The sequence below is a fragment of the Hemicordylus capensis genome, chromosome 4, assembly GCF_027244095.1.
Source record: "Hemicordylus capensis ecotype Gifberg chromosome 4, rHemCap1.1.pri, whole genome shotgun sequence".
Lineage (NCBI taxonomy): Eukaryota > Metazoa > Chordata > Lepidosauria > Squamata > Cordylidae > Hemicordylus > Hemicordylus capensis.
Window position 1 is genome coordinate 50965068 of NC_069660.1, and position 22514 is coordinate 50987581.

Here is a 22514-nt window from a genome sequence, read left to right on the forward strand (position 1 = left end):
GTTTCCATAGTCTGGGAAACATACCAGTGGCAATTTGAGCCGGCAATCTTCTGCTTGTTAGTCAAGCATTTCCCTGCTGCACCATTAGGTGGCTTGGCTCCTGTGTACTGTAAGGAAATGCCAAGGTGGGGAACACTGAATTGGAGGCAGGCAGGAAGGGTTGACCCCCCACACACCCCAAGTTCAGCCCTTGTTCCCACTGTGTCGGGATGGCCCAGCCAACAGCGGCAGCCACCAGGGCTAACTTATGTTATACGTAGTTGGAATGGCAAGTGCTTACATCACAACATGTTGGCTAAAATGTGGATTAAACTTGTAAATACTGCTAAAACTCCCGCTCTGTGTGTTCTCCTACCTTCTCTGCGTGAAGCACATTGGATAATACATTGATAAATGGTCTTGGTAGAACAATGGTGCTTAACTGGAGAAATAATAGAAACTCTGGCTTTAGGAACAATAAAGAGCTTGGTGAGAGGAAAATGAAAAATACAGGTATTTGAGGGAGGGGAGAGAAAATGAGCAGGTGCAAACCTGCCTTGCTTAGACCGCACCGGGGTAAGTGTCCATGGACAAAGTACTGGAAGGGAAGTAACTAGAGAAATAATGTTTACCAATCAATGCAAAGGTAAATTTCTCTGAGTTTATGATGTAAATTCTTAATGTAGTTACCTAGAGGAGTAAATGTTAAAAAGAAAGAAAAAATCTGGGTCAGAATTGTTCAGCTGGTATACCTTAAATAGCTAGCTAAATTGTGGTTGTCATGGTAACATGCTTTCCCATTTGCATCACTAGTCCTGATCTACAAAAAAAAATATCCCTACAACTTTCCCACCAGTGCAGACCGGTGCTATATTTACAAATTTGTTCTCCTCCTGACATTACAGACCTTCAGGACATCTCTCACATACTGAGGCTTCTCACACGCACTGGAAACCCGGCTAAGAGAGCCCGGCCTGGTTCCCACGGCACGTGTGAACCGGCAGGAGCCACGCAACTCCCACTGGCAAGCCAGCTTAATTCCCCCCACCCTTAAAACAAGGATTAGTGCTCTGCTAATCCTGTTGTTTTGATCATGTGCCCCTGTGCCACGGTGACTGATGAGGAGACCCCTGACCGGGAGGCTACAACAAGCCTCCCTGCATCGGGGAGGAGGCTCCCCAAAATGCCCGGCACATTAGCGTGGGGCATTCTGGGACTTCCAGAGGCCAGGTGATCCCTGATCCTCGCCGCTCCAACCAGCTCCGTGATGGAGCCAGTATTCGTGTGGGTGGGCACCAGGGCAAACTGCCTGCTCGTCTGCGGGGAAAGCGGGTCAAGCCCACTCTCCCTGCAGAACCCTCTTAGGCTCTCCACACTGCTCGAGTGGAGAGCCATACTTTCTTCTTGGAACACTTAGCCTTTTGCCAGAACTGCTTCTTGGTCTAGGACCCGATAGGCACTTAAAGTTCCAATGTTGCACTTTTGCACCTGACTTCACTCACAATTGCTTACGTAGTTAATGTGAGAATACTTTTAACATTTGAAACCAACCAACCAACCAACCAACCGCTTACATCCAAACAAAATGCATGCATTAGGAGGCTCTGGGGGGATGCAGTGGAGGACTGCATGCAATCCCTCCAGTTCTTCTCCGCGTGTGCTGTTGTGCCAGCAGGCGAAACATCCCAGCTCTGCATGCACTCCTGAAAAAAGCTGTAAGAGACAAAACTCATCACTGACCCTCAGCAACGTGTTTCCTCTCTTGCGGAGTGCTTCCGGAGCACGGGCAGAGGTGGAAAATGTAACCTGCTGGTGCATCAGTACACACAGAGGACTCTGGCAATTGTGTGGGGCCCCGTTGCATCTATGCAGTCTCCCTTTAATGCGTTTGCTTTGTTAAGATGTTAGCCAGTGTTCCACAGACCATGTGTTCTTGGGTCAACATGGGGGTGACATGATCATCTTACATCCCAGGCTGAGTACATTTCATTTGGTGTCCAGCTGAGAGACCTCTGTCAAAGCTTGGTGGCAAAAGCATTAACAAACTAGGGTCTTTATACCCATGGAGGTGGATATGAACATAAGAACAGCCCTGCTGGATCAGGCCCAAGGCCCATCTAGTCCAGCATCCTGTTTCACACAGTGGCCCACCAGATGCCACTGGAAGCCTACAATGGGAGTTGAGGGCATAGCCTCTCTCCTGCTCTTACTCCTCTGCAACTGGGACTCAGAGGCATCCTGCCTTTGAGGCTGGAGGTGGCCCTTCGACTAGTAGCCGTTGATAGACCTCTCCTCCATGAAGTTATCCAAGCCCTTCTTAAAGCCATCCAGGTTGCTGGCTGTCACCACATCTTGTGGCAGAGAATTCCACAAGTTAATTATGTGTTGTGTGAAAAAATACTTCCGTTTGCTGGTCCTAAATTTCCCGGATGGACAGACAGACAGACACCTTGCTTTGAGGAAGGGAACATTGGTAATCTTACCATGAAGAGTTTTTTCCTCCCCAGTGTATGGATGGTATCCAGGAATAAAAGGAGGAGGAGAAGGGAAGACACACACAAAAGGTTGAAAGGTAAGGATAGGCAAAACAAAAAATTGGAGCTCTTCCTGAGACCTGTGCACAGGAGGGAGCAAAATAAGATTGAAACTGGAAGGTCCTGACCCCGGGGCATCATGGGACTACAAAAGTCTGCACGAGATTCTGTCTCCAGGGAGCTAGTGGGTGTGACAACCCATTCCCATGGATACCCTCCTAGAAGAGAAACCATCTGTCTGCCACAGGGATCCTTGGAAGCACAGAGGCTTACTCAGTCATGAGAGGACAGGAACTCTTTATTCATAACTTCAGCCTTAGCCTGTCAGTCTAAATAGTACCACCGCCATCTATTAAAGCCAACAGCACTACTCCAAAGTAAATAACGGAATGGTAGCCCTTCAAATGCAGAGTCCACAACAAGTTATAGCCCTTGATGATTCTCAGCAGGACAAACCAAGCCCCTTCTGTCATGAACCCTGGTAGATATAGGAATGAGGAAGAGTTTGTTCCGATGTATTGGGTGACTCATAGAAACATAGACCAAGGGAAGGAAATGGAGGTAGCAGAAGTACCAGGCCTATTTACCAGTTTTAGAAGTTAGGGGAAAGGGTGTGATTCTTCAGTGGAGGCAGAAGCTGGGAAAAACAAAGTATGAATTACTATTTAGACAGATAGTACAAGAGCACACAGACATACCCCACCCGGTAACAAATTCCTAAGCAGAGAGATCCATTTCGCAGATTTATTGAACTGGGAATGGAAAGCTGGAAATAAGGAAACATCAAGGCAGAATCTGTCCTCCAAACAAACAAAAATATCTCTCTTCAGTAGCTGAAGGAATGCTTGTCCATACAGACACTTCTGGAGTAGCTGATACCTATCCGTGAAAGGGTGTATCCACCAAGAGGTGCTCAGCATCTTCTGCTGGTAAAACACTCATTGCTTGGGTACCACCTGCTGACGGAGATAGAGATCCCGGATCTCGGACAGGCTGCTGCAGACACCACTCAGGGCTTCAGCAATGCTGTGCAAGATTGAGGCAGTCTCCCTGCGGCTTTCAGTGTACTCCTGCCGGAAGGCACGCACTTCCTGTACCAGCTGCTCATTAGACTGGACAATCCGCCTCTCTGCTAGGCTAAGGTGGCTGCTTTCTGAGAGCCCTTCCTGAAGTGGCACAGTCATAGGAGCTACCATATCTCCCATGTTACAATCAGTCAGGTGCCCATCTGGTGACTCCTGGTCAAATGTGATGCTTGCATAATCCAAACTCAGAGCCTCTTGCCGTCCCCCAATCTCACCGATTGAGAGTTCAGTCTGTGAGGAATTTGGGGGGCTTCTGCTCCAGCCCTCACAGGGATCATCAGGAGCACGGCAAGAGCTCCTGAGCAGCCGCCTCTCAGCCCCCCGGGTCACACGCTGATGGACGGCCTCATTTGGAAGAGGATGGAATGGCTCTGACTTCACATCTATTGGCTCTTCCTTCACTGGCTCTTCCTTCACACCTGCCCAGAGCAGAGAGGACAGATCAGGTTAACCCAAAGCAGCAGCCAGCAAGAGCCCAGTTTAAGAACAAAGAGCCCTTTTAGGTTCTTCCTCACTGCCAAATGGTCCAGTTTTGTACAAGCCAGATTTAAAGTCCTCCAAGAGCACATAACGAAAGCTCCATCATGTAACATCTGTACAGTATGGGGAAAAGTGGGAAGAAAACATTCAGCACAGATGGTTTGCCAAGATGGAGACCAATAATAGCTCTTTTCAGAGAGTAAAGAGGTAATTTTGAAGTAAGCTTGCTGCTTATGGCCCTCATTCCACTTTTGCCTCTGGAGAATAGGTTTTGCATTATCTATGCAACCTGTAAAACCTTTTTTACCAGAGCCTAAAACCTGCAAAACCTGTTTGACCAAAAGCAAGACAAAAATATGTGCGTGCACACACAAACACACACACACACACACCCCATGAGAAGCAATTTTTCAACCCTCCTTAAACTCTCTTAAAAGCTATTGTTTTGCTCCATCTACAATAAGTTCCCAATCCTTGATTACTGAGAAGAAATTCTCCCCAATTATCACCAGAAACCTGTGCCAGGATTCCTCCAGAAGTGGAACAGGCAACAGTGAACATTTGCAATGCAATGACTTCCACCCATCTCACCACTTGATACTGTGGCAAATCCAAAATTTCAAAAGTCAACCTGTGCTGATTAACTAGCAATTTCAGCAAATGAATTGCACTTGAAAGCAGAGGGAAAAACAATGACAAAAGCAAAAGCAACACATAAAGATAGTGAAGAGAAAGAAAATGATCAGATGGTGGAAGGAACAAGAAAGCAGATATAATGGGCTATGAGAAGGTTCTTATAGGCCTTTGGGGTAAATTTTCCCTTACTCCAAACTGAGTCAATTACTACTACTACTACTACGAATATTTATACATTGCAATAAGGTTTCTGTACTTCATACTTAATAAGTAGAAGAACATCTGTACAATAATGATACCAAGTGTGATAATGCTAGATAATTAAGGTCCTATTTCCCCATATGACTCTCTAGTTTAGTGAATCTCATGTTTGCAGTGATGATATATTGCCAGTTGTTTAAACACCAATTCATTGCAATGCTGCTTAGCTCTTTCAATAAAGCTGTGATTTCACACCCCGCCCCATAATACCAGCCAACACAAAATTAGGTTTGGTGTGCAATAATAGGACCACTAGAGAGATTTCCAATTGATTTTTATTTGACAAATAGATACAAAGCATATACTTGCTTCTCCTATTTCAGCAACTGAAAAGCTATTATCTAATTATTCCTCTGCTGATATTACATGTTAAGTAGGTGGCTCAGATTTCTCAGCCAGGCTTCTTTGTGAAATTCTGTCTTTTCAACAAACATCAAACAAACAACTGAATACCTTTACATGGTCTTTTATTGCCCAATTCTGGCTTGAGGCCTTTAAGCCTTTTCTTTCTGTCTAGGCTGCCAAATTCTCGCCAATAAGATCACTCTTATTTTAGCTGCTAACGTTGTTGCTTCCATACCTTTAACAGTGGAAGCCTTCTCTCTCCTTCCTTAATTCAGCTTTTTCTCTCTCTTTCAAATTAGGCAGTGTGGCACAGTGGATGAAATAGGTGGCCAGAAACCATCTCTCAGCCCAACATGCCACAGCCCACAGGATACGGTGGGGAATTAGTATATACACAAATTTAGGTACAGTCTTTAAATAATCAGTAAAAATCACCTCCAGGCAACTAGGACTGTTTCTATAAAATGAGAGAAGTGGTTCTCTCCCCTGCACTGTTTTAGGCTGTCAGTGAACAGGTTCTGTCAAAAACAATTTACATAAGGCTGTTTCAGATATCATGTGGACCCTGTTAGAGCCAGGTTGTGTGCAACATCCCTGAGTCATGGGAACATGCATTTGCTCCTCCCATCCCATGAGTATCTACATCCTATCTAGGCTACAGTAAGATGAAATTGGTCATGTTGTTTGAATCCACCATTCTTGACTGATTCTAACCTACTTGCTTCAGATAAACCAAGATCTATAATTCACTTCAAACCTAGGGTGCAGATCTTGAGTTATTTGAAGCAAGTAGGTTAGAATAAGTTGAGACTGGTGAATTCAGATGACACAACCAGTCTTGACTTTTAAAAACCTATATAGGAAGTAGACGCTCACGTGGGTATGGGACGGGAGAACACACATTCCTGAAATTCAGGGATGTTGTGCAGAGCCCAGTTCTAACCAAAGTTCCATGTGATGTCTGAACCATATTCATTCTGCTGTACTGTCCTTGCTCCTTGTGCTCAGGCAAGGTTGCTTACTTCTCTTGTACAGAGATTCCACATAGACCTTTTCACTGTCTTCCCTGGCAATTGTCACATGTGAAAGACAGGGCAGATTGTACTGGAGTGTCCTGCACCCTCACTTTAATAGTAACCACAAGTGCTTGAAGAAGCTATAATGTATCATGGAGCTTCCTACAGTGACAGAACTCTTTTTTATTCTGCTTTCCAGTAGGCTTGTGAGATCACCGGACATTGTATGTGTGTGTATCCCACATCAACTTCGCAATGCCTGAACTAATATGAACCCAATTGGGTACAGTTGTAGGGACACGCTTGAGGCGCAAGTGGGCTAACTTGTGGATCGTCTAACCCAGGGATTCTCAACACTGGGTCCTCAGATGTTATTGGACTTCAACTCCCATAATCCGCAGCCCCAGTGGCCTTTGGTTGGGGATTATGGGAGATGAAATCCAATAACATCTGGGGACCCAACTTTGAGAATCCCTGGTCTAACCGATTTGGACCAGATTTGGTACAGTTGTACTGAGTGACACATAGGGACATCTGAATGGCAGAGTTTGTAATGTCTTCCACCCTGATTCAAGATGGGAGACGTGTAAACATTTGAGGTGCAAGAGGGCTAATTTGTGGACCGTCTAACCAATTTGAATCAAATTTGATACGGTTGAGCTGAGTGACACACAGGAACACCTCAACAGCATAGTTTGTGACGATGTCTTCCACCCTGATTCAGGATGGCAGACACATACATGTTTGAGGTGCAAGTGGGCTAACTTATGGACCGCCTAACTGATTTGAACCAAATTTGCTACAGGTGTAGGGACATAGGGACGGCTCAAGGGCACAGTTTGTAATGATGTCATCCACCCCGATTCAAGATGGTGGAAGCATGAACGTTTGAGGCACAAGTGGGCTAACTTGTGAAGTGCCTAACTGATTTGGACCAAATTTAGTCCAATTGTAGGGAAAGTGAAAGGAAAGTAGGCAGATTAGTTCTTACTAGAACAATTTGTTTCCTCTTGTAGTCAGCACTGCTTGTGCTTGCATTTACTCTGCAATTCTTCATAGCTGCAGGCAGATGAAAAACAGCATGGGTTGAGCAGAGATGCTTAGTGTATAACAACTAGGTGCAGCAACACCTCCTTCTGCTATATAGGAATACATTCAAAAGCTATTACACTCCTCCCACCCATTCTCACTACCCAGCAATCTTCCAACCACAGCTGCACTAATGCACTCCATTCTGGTTTTGGTTTGCTTATAGATCAGTGTGGGCTCCTCCAACAAATTAAAAAAAAAACCATTATGGAAAATAAGCACCACAGGGGATCGGGGTGGTGGAGGGGGAAGCCTTATGGAAGATCGTCAGAAGGCAACTGCCAAGAAAAGCAAACGAGCTGAAAGGGATTCAAAGGGTTATTTAGTTCCACACTTTACTGTTGACCCACCAAAACCTAAACTGCCTTGTGGAATATAGGACTTCAGTGTTATCCAAAAGAAAAAGTGCCCTCTGATTACATGGACTCTTCCATCAAGGCCTGTAAATCTAGGGGTGTCTGAGAATATCCTATTCATTCCTAGGGATGAAAGAAAACAGCTACTTTGTATATCGTCACATAAGAACTAACCCCAAGATGTGGATCTGGTATGGTAACAAGTACAGTCACTGAGGGCTCAACAGTCTATGTGGAGTGCAACAGGGCCTGGGTAGGCATTCTCACAGTTGTAAAATAAGCCAACGGAGGTCCATGTAGATTTTTTCCACCATTAAAAACAACAACCCTGCGAGGTAGCCTATAGTGTGCAAGTGTGTAACCCTTCTCTGCACTGGGCATAGACATGTGTAGTTATTCCTGGTCCAGGGCAGCTTTTTCTCTTGAAGGTACATGCCCTGTGTATCCTCTCTGCCTTATTTTCTTCTGCAATCTGGGAACCGTGGGAGGAAACTAAGCATTCTGCTGGCACTCGCATTCACTTCCTCCTGCCACCCTAGATACCTCCTGCCACCCGTCCTAGATACCGACTAGCCCAAATGGAGTTAAGTGATGAATGGAGTGATATCATAAGTTGCCATGAGGGGGATGGAAAGGTGGGAGGGTAGTGTTTAACTTCTAAGGTGCGAGGAGCAAGGAGATCCATCCAACATCTTGCCCTCCGTCCTGAAAGCCCTTTCCCCAAACCCCACATTGCACGATGAGGGCTGGTTTGAGACGTGCTGTAGATAGGGACAAGGGAGGCGCTGCACCTGCCCGCCAAAATATCGTCCTGACTCCGAGTCCTGGCTAGTCTTTCTCAGGCAATAGGAAACAAAACGAGTCCCGGGTCTAGGCCCTGGCCGCACTCACCCTGAAGAGCCGCCGCCGCCGCCGCCGCCACCACCTCCATGGTGCCCAGCGGCGGCGTGTCCAAAGGGCACACGCCGTGCAGGCACCATTCCGGGCCGAGCTCGGGCCGGCTGGGCGGCTCGCCGCTGCCACCGCCCTGCAGGAGGGTGGGGTGGGGGCGCTCGGCGGGGGGCTGCGCTTGGCGCTGCAGGCGGTGCCGGGCGATCTTGTCGTTGGCGCGGCGTCGCAGGCCTCGCCAGCGGTTCTTGACCTCGCCGATGTCGCGCTGGTTGCGCCCGGCCGCGTTGATCTTGTTGGTGATGCGCCACCAGATCTTCTGCTTCTCGTAGGCGTTCACGTTGGTGGAGGCGGCCCCGAAGAGCAGCTGCTCGTACTTGAGCACCTCGCTCATGAGGATGTCGATCTCCTGCAGCGTGAAGTTGGGCTTGCGCTTCAGCATCCCGCGCCGCCCGGCCATCGTGCAGCCGCCGCCAGCCAGACGCCCCAGCAGCGGCGGCGGCTCATCGCTCCCCAGCGCACCTTGCGTCGCCGCCGCCGGCGAGGACCGAGCGGCGAGCGAACGGGAGCAGCGCAGGCATGGAGGATGCCGAAGAAACAAGCGTGCAAGCTGGGATGGGAAGGCAGAGAGGCCGGGCCTCTTTGTCTGCTCCCTGGCGGCGCTGGGTCGAGTGGGAGCCAGCCGACTCCAGCGGCCACTCTCTCGCCCCCTGGCGGAGGTGATCGCCTTGGCGAAACGAGGCCTGGCTCTACTAGGGAAGGTTCGGATGAACTGGGCTACCTGCTCTGCTCACGTGGCACGGCTGAGCTTGAATAGTGTGGAAGAGTCCCCCCACCCCCATCCACTGGCAGAAATGCAAACAGGTGTCACCTTTCGCGGGCGGGGGGGGGGCGGCGCTAGTGGCAACATGTCCACTGTTGGATTAGTGCGTGTCATGCAGCCGCTTAGGCACAGGAACCCTACCAGAAAACCATGCGCGCGCGCACAAAAGAGTCTAAGTTGTGGCACCTTAAAGTCTAGCCGATTTAGTAGTGTCGTCCACTTTGCTTCGTCTGATGTAGGAAGTGTTAGTTCAGTTTACACACACGTGTACACGTGCATTTGCAGGGGTGCGTATCCAATTGTAAGCATTAGAGAAGTATCACCTTCATTTTACTGAATGTTCCCCACTCTTTCCCAAAAACTTTTGATAAGCTGCTTCTCGAACTCTCCTTCAGTCTGCACCTCTGCATTATATTATAGAGGAAAAAGTAAACTATAGAGCGAAATGGTTATGGAAACTGCAAGAGGTATAGTGTTGTCAGTGTGTGCTATCTCTATGCAAAACAAATGTATACAATATAAGCACAGTCACCATAGCCACTTAATTGGAATGTGTGTGGCAAATTTTGTCTGGACCTTCTTTTCAGTGACAGATCTTGCCCTAGGTCACAATTTATGAAGAGGCTGCCTCCGAGCATGTACAGATGCATTTACCTCATGTACAACAGCTGTAATGCACCATCTCCAACACACTTCATGAGTATGGCTCTGAACATTATTGTACTTGGGAAACAGATTTGTATGACACAGTAAAAATATACAAACTGGTAACATCTAAATGTACAAATTTGGGTTTTTTTAAATAAATACACACTTGTAAAATTGAGCCAGTGTGGTGTAGTGGTTAGAGTGCTGGACTAGGACCGGGGAGACCTGAGTTCAAATCCTCATTCAGCCATGAAACTAGCTGGGTGACTCTGGGCCAGTCACTTCTCTCTCAGACTAACCTACTTCACAGGGTTGTTGTGAAAGAGAAACTCAAGTATGTAGTACACCGCTCTGGGCTCCTTGGAGGAAGAGCGGGATATAAATGTAATAATAATAATATCTCTATAGGAGCCGCTAGACCCCTACAGAAGCTGCTTTTTCATGCCATTTTCTACTATCCTTGTAAAGCATGTGTACCTGTTGATTTTGCTCTGCAATAGCAGATGGGAACACACACAATTTGACATTAAAAGGTAGATTAAAGGATGAAACATTTTACAAAAAAGTGGGCACATTGTAGCAATGGTGGGGGAAAATTGGAGCACACCAACCAACCTCCTCCAATTTATGCACTAGCTTCATTTTCCAGATGCATGGGCATAGATATCTTTAATATTATAAATAAATAAATAAATAAATAAATGGTTACCATTGTTGTGACAGTATGGTAGGGAAAGATCTTTGAAAAATAAAAATCCCATATTTCACTGGCATTGGTTCTGTTCAATAGCACAGCCCGGTTAGGGTTCAAAATGGACAATATATAATATGTTGAATGTTATGAAAATAATATTAAATCTTGTACTTTTTTTAAAAAAAGTATATCACATTGATTTATATATTACATTCTTATCTTGCCCTTTCCCCCCATCATGACCACATACTTGGGGTTGCCACATCCAGGCACTGACCAGACCTACACTTGTAGCTTCAGTAAGGTTGCTGCTTTTCATGTGCCTTCAGATTAGACCCTGGGATATTCTCATTTTGTGCACTGAGGTGCAGAGACAAGATAACCAGAGGGTGTAGTTGGCCCATTCTCACCTGGAGGGCTGTGTTCATGTTTGTTTGTTTGGTGGGTGGTTGTTGTTGGTTTTTTTGTCTGGGGGTGTTTTGGTTTTTTTGCAGTGTATATATTAGGGAAATAAAGAGCAGATAAATTCTTCTGTCATTGATCACAGTGGCCACCCTCAAAGATCAGGTCACCAAAATAATTAGCAATTATAGTTTCCCATTATCTTGAGGCACCTTTAACTAACTGACTCTGCATCACAATGAAATGGCGGCTATCTCATAAATGTCCATGTAAAACTGTTTAAAGATTAATTGTATTTAGGAACGTACTGTATTCATGAAGGTGCCAAGTTGTGTGTGGATGCAATGTTAAGGCACACACTGAAACTGCACATACTGTAGATGTACAGGGGGAAAGGTGTGTGTCAAAATTCCACCTTTCTTCCAAACAATCAAAAAAGACTAAGCTAGATACATTCCTTCGGAACCCTGTTGATTGGCATGCGGATTTCCTAAGTCCATCCCAACAGTCAGTTTTTTGTTGTAAAAGTAGTGAACCCCTAATGACATTAAAGGTAAAGTTGTGCCATCGAGTCAGTGTTGACTGCTGCCCAATATCGTACCAGTGGGGATTCTTCTGCTTGTTAGTCAAGCATTTCCCCACTGCTCTACTTAAGGTGACCTAATGACATTACAGACATATAAAATTAGACTTTAAAACAGGGGTAGACAACCTTGGCTCTCCAGCTGTCATTGAACTACAATTCCCATCACCCTCAGCTTCAGTAAATTGCAGCTGGGGATGATGAGAGTTGTAGTTCAAGAAAAACTACAACTGGAGAGCAAAGGTTGCCTACCTCTAGAAAAATGGAACTGAATGCACAAATGTAACATGTATCTGCAGGCAAGAGCATCACCTATTTGTGTATAGGTCTAACACATAACCTTCATGAAACTTAATGCATCCTTGATTATGTATTTACTAAAGTACTGCAGTATTAATGGGTGCTATGCACTAATTTTGTATCTAATATTAAGGCAGTCTCTTCAAGTGCACATGTTCGACCATGTTTTCTTATTTTGGTACTGGATATCACTGCTTTTGCTAAAATGCACTGATATTTTAGAAACTCTAGTATGCAAAGGTGAGATTTTTGTATGACACAAATATATTCATACAGATCCATACTGAGCACCTACAGGCAAAAATTGCTTTCTAAGTTATGAAAAGCAGTCTATCAATCTAACTATGTGGTCGCTAAGTGTCGACACTGACTTGAAGGCACTTAATCAATCGATCGATTGATCGATCAATCAATCAATCAATCAAGTTATGAGAAAATGAATTCTTTGAACTTAATTGCCCAGTAGTTTTGGGAAGTTTATGTAACCAGGTTCTTGAAAGTTATCTCCTCTCTTGCTTATACATTATGAACCATGCACCGCTTTTCTATTTTCCGCTCCCACATTTGGGACAGTTTGCAAAGTGGCACTGAATTACACGTTTTAAGGGGCAGCAGCTGTGATGGCAGTGATCTCATGGCAGAAGATAGCTATGTACTGATAGTAAGGAGCATGTTAGGAATGACAGGAGATCCATAGGGAAAATCGGCTGAGAGCAAAGGCCGAGGGGGTGTTGTGGGTGTAACCTGGCAGTTGATGGAGTGGCACTAAGCTTTGTTTCTTTTATTCTTGGCTGCTCTGAGTAGCTGGAAAGTTTCCCACTGTAGGAAGACCAAAGGAATGAGATTTTGCTTGGGCCAGTCTGTGCAAAATGCCCAAATATAGACATTTCTCTGGACTCTGAGAAGCAGTTCAGCTGCCTTTGGAGGCAGCCAGAGCCTCAACAGTGACTTCTGCATAGAGCTGGCATGCAGCCACTGAGCTGGCAGCAACAGGAGGAAGAAGATCCATCTGGCACAGATCCCACCACACTCAGACAGCATGGTGGGCTTGTGTTTGTACACAATCTCAGCTACAAATCTTGTTTCTGACATATTCTGGTTGGAGTTATAGGAATCAAATCTCCATTTATTTTCTCAGCTATTAGAATCAGTGGATGGAGACCTGAAGTTAAAAAACCTGAGTACTCAACTCTACCATAGCCTCAGGCAAGTCATCATTTCTTAGCCTCAGTTTCCCTCCTGTAAAATGGCAATAGTCATGAACTAGCCCATGGAGTTGTTTGAAAGAAGATTGTGATAAGGGCTGCCAGGAATATAATGTGGGCTCCAGCAGATACACCCACAAGCTGTCCCATCCTTTCATTCCAGCTAAATCATTGCCTGGTTTCTGCATATATTTACAAGTTTGAAGATTTACATCCCCCAACCTCAGAATGTTCCACTATGCACCATCAGCAGCATTTTGTGAGCTTTATTAATAGAAGTGTGGGTGATTTTTGTACATATTGCAAATAGGATTTACATTCATGAGTTACAGAGCTGAAAACTGCAGCAGCATCTGCATCTGAGATAATTCACTCAAGTGATTTGTCTCTTGATTGTTTTTCCCTTCACTGTTTCCCCAGGTATCCTCAAATTGTAAAACTAATATTGCTTTCTTATTCAGTAAGAACATATTTCCTCTAAATCCTGCTTTAAAAATAAAGAAAAGTACTGTGATTTCTCTGAAGAGCTGCTTAAATCCTCTCAATCATTTTTCACAAATTAGAACCCCTTTACCTACACAGCAAGAAAGATAGTGAGTTGCAAGGATTTTCACAGGCACTCTCAGAGAGAAGTTCCACTTGTCCTTCATGGAAGGATAGATACTGATGTATGCAGTTCAGAAGAAGGAGTTCTTCTGTACCTACCTAGGTGTGAATTCATGCTGGTTTCTATCACACTGAGAAACCATGAGTGGAGTTTCCAGATCTGAAGGTTGATTTCAAAAGACTGGAAAGTGATTCATTGCCCAGTCTCTTGCACCTGCACCACTTGGCATTATCTCAGTGCAGACGTACCTTGGCAGTTTGTGTAAGAAATAAACTGTGTTTCATAAAGAGTTATATAACATATAGCCATCCATATATTAAACTCTTATAGCCATACAATTGCATAGATATTTCTAATTTACAGCCTGAGCCACAAACCAGTCAAGCCAGTGTTCTTGGATTTGCACTCAGAGAACTAAACTAATTTCCAAGAGTCCCAGCTGATCTGCTTTACGGATTGAACTGCCCGTTATTCATCACCAGGCACAGGAGTGAGGAAATCGTTCTTTTAATAATTACATACCACATCCCTGATCATGATGGCTGAGCTTCTCTTCTCTCATACATTCTTCTCCAGGTGAAGTGTGGAGGTCGGTTTGTGTGTCCCCTGCTCAGTTCATGCTGTGTGACTCTGCTACCTGCTTCATTCAGCCACAGGGCAAACACCAGCTGTTGTGACAGGCAGTCCTATATTGACATTAGGGACCCGCTGTTGCTGCTGCATAGCTTGAAAGGCAGCCCTGACAGTGTAGTGCAATGGGGCTACTGCGGGGTGACTTTAAACCACTTCCAGGCAGTCATGTAGCACAACTTGCAAGTAGTGCTGCATGTAGAAAACAATGCAGCAAGTAGTGCTGCATGATTACCCGGAAGAGGCTGTTTTGCAGCAGTTCCACTGCATTCACAACACACCATCTGGGCTGCCTTTCAAGTTGTGCAGCATTCCCTGTGGGCCCCTGACATCATGTCGGCCACCAACTGTTTCTTGGCCTGATCTGGGAACAGTGATTCAGGGATTCCTATTGGGCAGGGGGGAAAGTATGGTGATCCCAATCACTCTTCTCTCGCAGATCCACTTCATATATTCCCTTTGTAGCATGTTGTTTGCCATTGCAAATCTTCTCCTCTATGGTTGGTTCAAATGCCCAGTCAGTAGCTTATAAATGTCCTGCATCACATTGGCAGCCTGAAATGTGGATGTTTCTCTTGCCAAAGTTCCCCTTAGGAACACAGGAAGCTGCCTTATACCGAGTCAAACCACTGGTCTATCTAGTTCAGTATTGTCTACACAGACTGGCAGCAGCTTCTCCAAGGTTGCAGCTAGGAGTCTCTCTCAACCCTATCTTGGAGATTCCAGGGAGGGAACTTAGAACCTTCTGCATGCAAGCATGCAGGTATTCTTCCCAGAGCAGCCCCATCCCCTAAGGGGAATATCTCACGGTGCTCACACACATGTCTCCCATTCAAATGCAAACCAGGGCAGACCCTGCTTAACAAAGGGGACAATTCATGCTTGCTACCACAAGACCAGCAATCCCCTACTATCTGGGTTGCTGATGTAGGAAGTACCCTTGTGATCCAAGTTACCCATGTGATACAGAACATCCACATGTTACCAGTACAGCATGGAAGTCTGCGAGTGAATGTTTGGTGGCTACCATACTGCAAAGGTAGTATATAAAATGGAAGAGTGAAATGGAGGTGGAGCTGATATGAAGTTTGGAGGACAAAACATCCTTTTAGGCCATCTTCCATGGCTTATGGACCATAGCTTAGGAGATACTGATCTATAGGCTAACAAGTGCCAGTCTTTTAGGAATACCCTTTCCCCTTTTAGATCAACAAGCTCAAAACTAATTTTTAAAAGGAACTGGCATAGAAATTTTCTGGTCCCTGAAGTAAGCCTTATGCTGTGTCTATAGTAAACAAAGTGTCCATGCATATGAAACAGGGATTTTGTATTGTCTGCTAGGTCCTCTTTGCCTCTCCCAGGACCAGAACAACACAGCTGGAACCCACATGACAGGAAGATGTCAATAAGCAGTTGTCTTAGGTTTTGGATGTTGCCTGAAGCTTTACAAATTCAAGTTTTTCCATTGTAGACAGAACAGCCATTGCTTGCCTTTTCCACCACTTCCAACACATGGCCAACATCAGCTTGCTTTGTCCTTCCCATTAGACCTCTAAGACCAGGTATTCTCAAATTAGTCTGGAAGATGCTGCTCACATCAGAGGCACTATGTAGCTCCTCTAGCTCCTCTCTCCAGCAATATGATCCATGATCCATTCAGTTCCATTGCCCACCCAGATGCTTACAGCTGGGTCCTTATACCATGAAAAGCCCTTAACACACATATACAAAATACAGGCAGGCAGATAAAGAGCCCTTTGCATTCCTTCTGGGAGGCAAGGAAATCCTGGTGTATATAAGCCCGTATTTGCAGTATCAGAGGAATGGAATCCTTGAGATCACAGAGACATTGGAAGATCGGATTTGGCCCAGTGATTTCTCCCCCAACCTCCTACTTTGTGTTATTCTAGACAGAGTGGCACTGCCAGCTGGATCTAGCAGCAAATGTCAAGAACCTGATGCTGCTTCTTTTGGTGTTCTCTTGTGCTGAAGTAGAGTTCAATCACTTTCTCATGGTGCTGCTGCTCCCGTGTGATTTTGCTCTTGTATATTTCTAGTGGCTGGTGATTGCAGTGGTGACTGGCAGGACAAGCAAGGATACTCTGAATACAGACTCCTTTAAGATGTACCGTATCTGCCACTTTCCTTTCTATACTCTTTCAAGGAGAACTGAACAAACAGCCCAGATACACAACACTCTGAACTTCTGCAGACCCCTACTCCCAGAGGGGAAAAAAAAAATCAAGATTACAAAGCTCTAAAAATAAATATTGCTTCTTCCTGACACACTGCCTGGTTGGCAGCCCATCCAATCCATCTGTCCAAGCAATCCCATCGTGCACGCTGCTCATCTGGGATTGGTGCAGGCCAGGCTGCTGCTCCTGCTGAGTCCTCCTCATGTAAACAGTTGCCCAAGAGACAAACACAGTGATTCAGTCTTGGCAGTCTCATCCTTCCAGGGAATCTAGGTTCCTATTGCAGTAATTTGGGAACCTCCACCTGCCAAGATAAAAAAAAAAGTGTGCTGGTTAGTGAAAGATCTAAAACTAAAGTGGCAGCCACTGAGTGAGTGTGCTTGAAAAGAAATTAACACCTCTGCACACATGACAGTAGTGCACTTAATTTTTGTACATATTTTTCCTGCTTAGAGCTCTGTGTAGAGAAAAATATACAGAACATGTGAATATGTACATTGTGTGAAGTATACGCCACAAGTATATGTTTTAGGAAACCTAATTGGTGCACTGACTTCCCAACATGTGCAGGAGTGGCAAAACAGATCATCGGTGCCTGTCTGTCTGTGTCCCCTTCATACATTTCAGAGGACATATTATCTCCTATATAAGCCTCTGCATAGGTAAAACTGGCTGACATCCAGATTAATGCAGCATGAATAGTGCAGAGTAGGGGTAATTTTCACTGATCTCTCCTTCCCTCTGAGGCCCACTGTACCTCCCAAGAATATATCCCAGAGGGTTCTGCAGCCAATCAGAGACACAATCAGGGCTCCATACTGTCTCCAATGTTGTTTAAGGTCTACATCAAACCACTTGGAGAGATCATCAGGAGATTTGGTGCAGGGTGCTATCAGTATGCTGATGACAAACACTCAAATCTATTTCTCCATGTTAACATCATCAGGAGAAGGCATAACCTCCCTGCATAATGCCTGCCTGGAGGCTGTGATGGGCTGGGTGAACGATAAACTGAGACTGAATCCAAATAAGATAAAGGTGCTTATTGCGCAGGGTCAGAATTAGGGAGACAGTTTTAATCTGCTAGTTCTGGATGGGGTCACACTTCCCCAGAAGGAACAGGTACACAGTCAGGGAGTACTTTTGGATCCCAGCCTCTTCCTGGTGTCTCAGGTTGAGGCAGTGGCCAGAAGTGCTTTCTATCAGCTTTGGCTGATACACCAGCTGCATTTGTTTCTTGAGATAAACGACCTCAGAACAGCGGTCAGGGGCAGAGCCACCATTGGGCCAACGGGTTCAAAGAACCCGGGCCGATGGCCAATCAGGGGACGTGAGAGTGGCCCCGACATGCCCCCCGTGTCTGACGTCAGATGCGGGGGTGGTAGTTTAGCTCCCGAGTGGGGTACGCACGGCCCCTTCGGGAGCTAAACAACAAAGGCTGGCGCTGCATTCGCAGCGCCAGCCAAACTAGCTCCTGAAGGGGCCGTGTAGCCCCTTCAGGAGCTAAGACTGGTGCTGCGTTCATAACGCAGCCCAGAAGTGGCTCTTCCGCAGGGAAGAGCCGCTCCTGGGCTGTGCTGCAAATGCAGCACCAGGCTTCGTCTAACTGCCGAAGGGGCCGCGCGGCCCCTTCAGCACTTAAACTGCTGCAGCTTAATCAGACGCGGGGGCATCAGACGTGGGGGCATGGCTATCGGGCGCCCGCTGTGGCCGCACACGGGCCGCCGGCGGGCTAGCTATGCCCCTGACAGCGGTATATATGCTGGTAACCTCCAGACTTGACTTCTGCAATGTACTCTATGTGAGGCTGCCTTTGTACATAGGCCAGAATGCGGCATCAAAGTTGGTCTCCGGGTCATCTCAGAGAGACCATGTTACTCCTATATTAAAAGAACTACACTGGCCCCCAATAAGTTTCTGGGCAAAATACAAGGTGCTGATTATAACCTATAAAGCCCTAAACAGCGTAGACCCAGGCCACTTAAGAGAACATCTTCTTTGTTATGAGCCTCATCGCCCATTGAGATCATCTGAAGAGGTTCATCTGTTGTTGCCACTAGCTCATCTGGTGGCTACACAGGAACGAGCCTTCTCTGTTGTTGCCCCAAGACTCTGGAATACGCTCCCTGTTGAAAAAAGAACCTCCCCATCTCTGACAACTTTTAGAAAGTCTCTAAAGACACATTTATTCACCCAAGCTTTTTAACTAGACTTGTGGTTTTAAATTGTTTTAAGTTTTTAATTTATGTTTTGATTTGTTTTCTGTTGCTGTAAACCAGCCAGACACAGACGTTTGGGGAGGTGTACAAATATAATAAGCAAACAAATTATTTTTGGGAGGCACAGTGGCTTCAGAGGGAAGGCGGGATTGACTAAAATGGCCCCTGCTCTGTAGCGTGTGTCCAGCGTTAATCTGGATTTCAGCCAATGTATACAAAATGCACTGCATCATGTGTGCAGAAAGTGCAAGCATCTGTTTTGCCGTTACACTTAATGGGAAGCTGATCAGTGCATTGACTTCCCATCACGTGACAAAACAGACACATGTTCTTCATACATGACTGTGTACTTATTCTGTGGTGGAGACTATTTCTGTGCAGGAAAGGTATCATGTATGAAATGACCTTCAGTCTTTCGGGTTCAGTTCTGGAGGCTGTCAAATTTGCTTTAAATTCTCATCTCTTCCCACCTCCCTCATCTTTTAAAGTCATACCAGAGAATCAGTTTCTACTGCAGCCCTGGTAATCCAGCTATCAGTTCTCAGAAGGAACCATTCTGGGCCTGCAACCTCTCAGGCAGCCCTTAGCAACACCCCACAGTCATACTTATTCAGTAGGCAAGTGATGAAAAAATATGCCTTATGCCTTTATCAGACACAGGGACACTTGGGGGTGTAGGCACTAAGGCTAGGCTGACATTATCAAGAGTGTAGCTTTAATGAACCCAGCAATACTCTCCAAAGGCTTCACCCCAGGATGACCTCCACATTTGCCCTTTACTTGCCTTCTTCAGCTGTTTGAGGTTGGTGGAGCGAATGGCAGCCAGAAGCTGATCCCTGGAGTTTTTCTCTTGTGGAGGAAGAGCTTTCTCTACCATCTTCCTCTGGGTTGCAGGGGAGAGAGACAACCGTAAGTTTTCATTGATCAGGGGAGGGGCAGGAGGAGGGGCCAGAGGAGGTGGTGGTGGTGGTGGTGCATCTGGAGCTCCAGCTTTCTTAGGGATAGGTTTTGGAGAAGGTTTAGGGGAAGACCATGGGGATGTTTTGGGGGATGACTTTGGGGAAACCTTTGGTGACCCAGCTGGCAGGCCTGCTGGCTTTGGCACCTCCAGAAAGTCCTTCTTCTCCCCCTTTCCTTGAGCCTGCTTCTGTTCCTGCAGCCGCTTTTGTCGCTGTTTGTCCATATTTCTGCTCAGGAGGTTTGTGACTGTCATGCGAGGTCCTGCCAGTTCAAAGTGGTAACCCAGTTTCAGCAGGGTGGTGTTCTCCTTCAGCAGCTTGGCTATCTCCATCTCAGTCTTCCCTCCACAGATGTGCCTCTGATTGTGAAAGCGCAGCTCTGTCAGGGTGTTGTTCTGCAGTAGTGCACGGAAGATAGCCAGGATCCCTTTGCCTGTGATGTGATTGGAATCTAGATTTATGCTGATCAGAGTCTTGTTTGCCTTTAGCATTATAGCAATTGCAAAAGCAACATGATCATCAGCACGTGTGTTGGCCAATGCAAAGACCTTGGCCATGGTGTTGAATTCTAAGGCTTCCGCAAAGCGCACCAAGATTTCGTTGGTGATGCAGTCAGAGTTATTGACATTAATCTCTGTCATCTCTGGGTCATTATTCTTCACTCTTTCCAAAGGCTCATCAAAGATACTTGTGGCTTCATCTTCTTTGCTTTGGTTGGAAGAACTGTCTGCAAGTTTAGAAGGGCTGCTCTCAGGAGTCTCCTTTGCTTCCTTCTCCGTCGTAGGGGCTTTTCCCTCAGTGGCTCCTTTGCTGTCTCTTGATGATTTCTCCTCACTGCCAGCTTTTGAGCCTTGCTTTAAAAGTGGTTTTCTGTCTCCTGTTTTATCTGTTTCTTTTTTATCCTCTGTTTTTTTATCCTTCTCAGGCCCTCTCTTTAACTCTGCTGCCTTCTCCTCTTTCCCTTTGTCTTCTGCTAGTTTGTTCTTTGATGCCGTACTCTTTTCCTCCCACCTTGTTTTGCCAGTTGAACTCTTGTCCACTGTTTTGCCTTTATCTTTCTCCTTGGAGATCTTATTTTCCTCTTTGGAGGACTTATCTTCCTTGACTTGCCCATTTTTCTTCTTACTGTCTGGTTCATCCTTTCCTTTCTGATTCGTTTTCTGGACATTTTCTTCTTTTTTCCCTTCTTTAATCAGATCAGAAGCTCTATTTCTCCTTAGGTCTCTTCCCTGAATTTCCTTATGTTTTTCTCCAAGAATCTTTGCCTCTTTCTTCTTCTCTACTTGCTTCTCTTCCTAATTAAAAAAGAGGGAAATAAATAATATCCATAAGATAGAAGTGCAGTGACAGGAAAGAGATAGGAGAGAGAGAGGGAGGAGCTGGTACTAATGCAAATGGAAGAGGCCAGCTGGTGCTGATGGAGGCTGGCTCACGCTGTGTAAGCAGCCAGAAACAGTGGCACACTGTAGCAGCTGAGGCCCACATGAAGGCAAAGAGTGGTGAGTGGCAACTGAGCCAGGTGGGGGATGGTGCCAGCACAGGGGTCAGGTGGTGGCATCAGCACTGGCTGCTACCCATGGGTGGAGCCAGTAAGGGAGTCTGGAATGGCTCGTTTCTCTTTGCCTCAAGTGGCAAATGGCACTGATGAGTATACACATAAAATAATGTCCCATACCTCTAAACATTACATTAAATATTTTTAAAAGTTATATAAAGAATAAATTTTATTAGGAAGAAAAGTACCTGTATATGGCAATATCAATATTATAGTTACTCACCAAAATTCAATAAAAGATTACCATTGTGAGCAAAATGTTGAATTTAATCGTCTCTCATTCTTTAATTGTCTCCTATTCTTTAACCCCCACCCAAGCCCTGCTATGCTGCCTCAGCGTGGCGGTGTGTGTGTGTGTGTGTGTGTGTGTGTGTGTGTGTGTGTTTTCCTGGGAGGGATGAGTGAAGTACTCCGGGAGGTTTACTCCCAGAAAAGCATGAAGGTCATTTCAGCTGCCCAGCTAAAGCAAGCAGGCACCTATATTGGGCAGCAGTGATATAGGAAGGAGCTGGAGGCGGATGATCACTTCAATGACAACGACAAAGGCATCATTTCATACTCTGCAGGAGAAGGCAATGGTAAACCACTCCTGTATTTTACCAAGAAAACCACATGGTTGGACAAAATAGGATGATTGTCAATGTAATGCCAGATGATGGGCCCCTTAGGTCGAATGGTACTCAACATGTTACCGAGGAAGAGCTGAGGATCTCTCAGAGTACCAACGGTGTTATGACAGGGATGTGCACGGAGGGATGTGCACGGAACTGCGGAGCTGCAGTCTGACACCGGTGTGGGTGGCTCTTTAAGGGCGGGGGAGGGTGCACTTACTCCTCCCGCTGCTTTTCACCCGCCGGCGCTCCATTAAGTTCCCAAAATCCATGAGGCGGCAGCATACCCCCCTGCCACCCCTTCCCCCATTGTTGGCCAGAAGTAAGCAAGTACCGTGTGTGCGTGTGCATGCCCTCTGCGCACGTTGCACGTCACGCATGCACGCGATGTGCATGTGTGACATGTGATGTGCA

At 45.9% G+C, this 22514-nt stretch overlaps 2 protein-coding genes across 3 annotated transcripts in view; both read right to left on the reverse strand.

The window, feature by feature from the left end:
* Nucleotides 1–3243: 3243 nt before the first annotated feature.
* Nucleotides 3244–9482, reverse strand: LOC128325419 (uncharacterized). Its single transcript, XM_053251148.1, has 2 exons — nt 8673–9482; nt 3244–4017 (listed from the first exon to the last, which is right to left on the reverse strand). Exons 1-2 carry the CDS (start codon nt 9127–9129, stop codon nt 3452–3454), a joined length of 1023 nt encoding a protein of 340 aa, XP_053107123.1. The 5' UTR covers nt 9130–9482; the 3' UTR covers nt 3244–3451.
* Nucleotides 9483–13575: 4093 nt separating this feature from the next.
* LMOD1 (leiomodin 1) overlaps nt 13576–22514 on the reverse strand; it is a 60922-nt gene continuing 51983 nt past the window's right edge. For both annotated transcript variants that reach the window (XM_053243805.1, XM_053243806.1), the window contains 2 exons: nt 19760–21229; nt 13576–17060 (listed from right to left, as the gene is read on the reverse strand). In XM_053243805.1, the coding sequence (XP_053099780.1) occupies nt 17034–17060; nt 19760–21229 (1497 nt within the window). In that variant the 3' untranslated portion in view covers nt 13576–17033. The remainder of the gene's footprint in view (nt 17061–19759; nt 21230–22514) is intronic.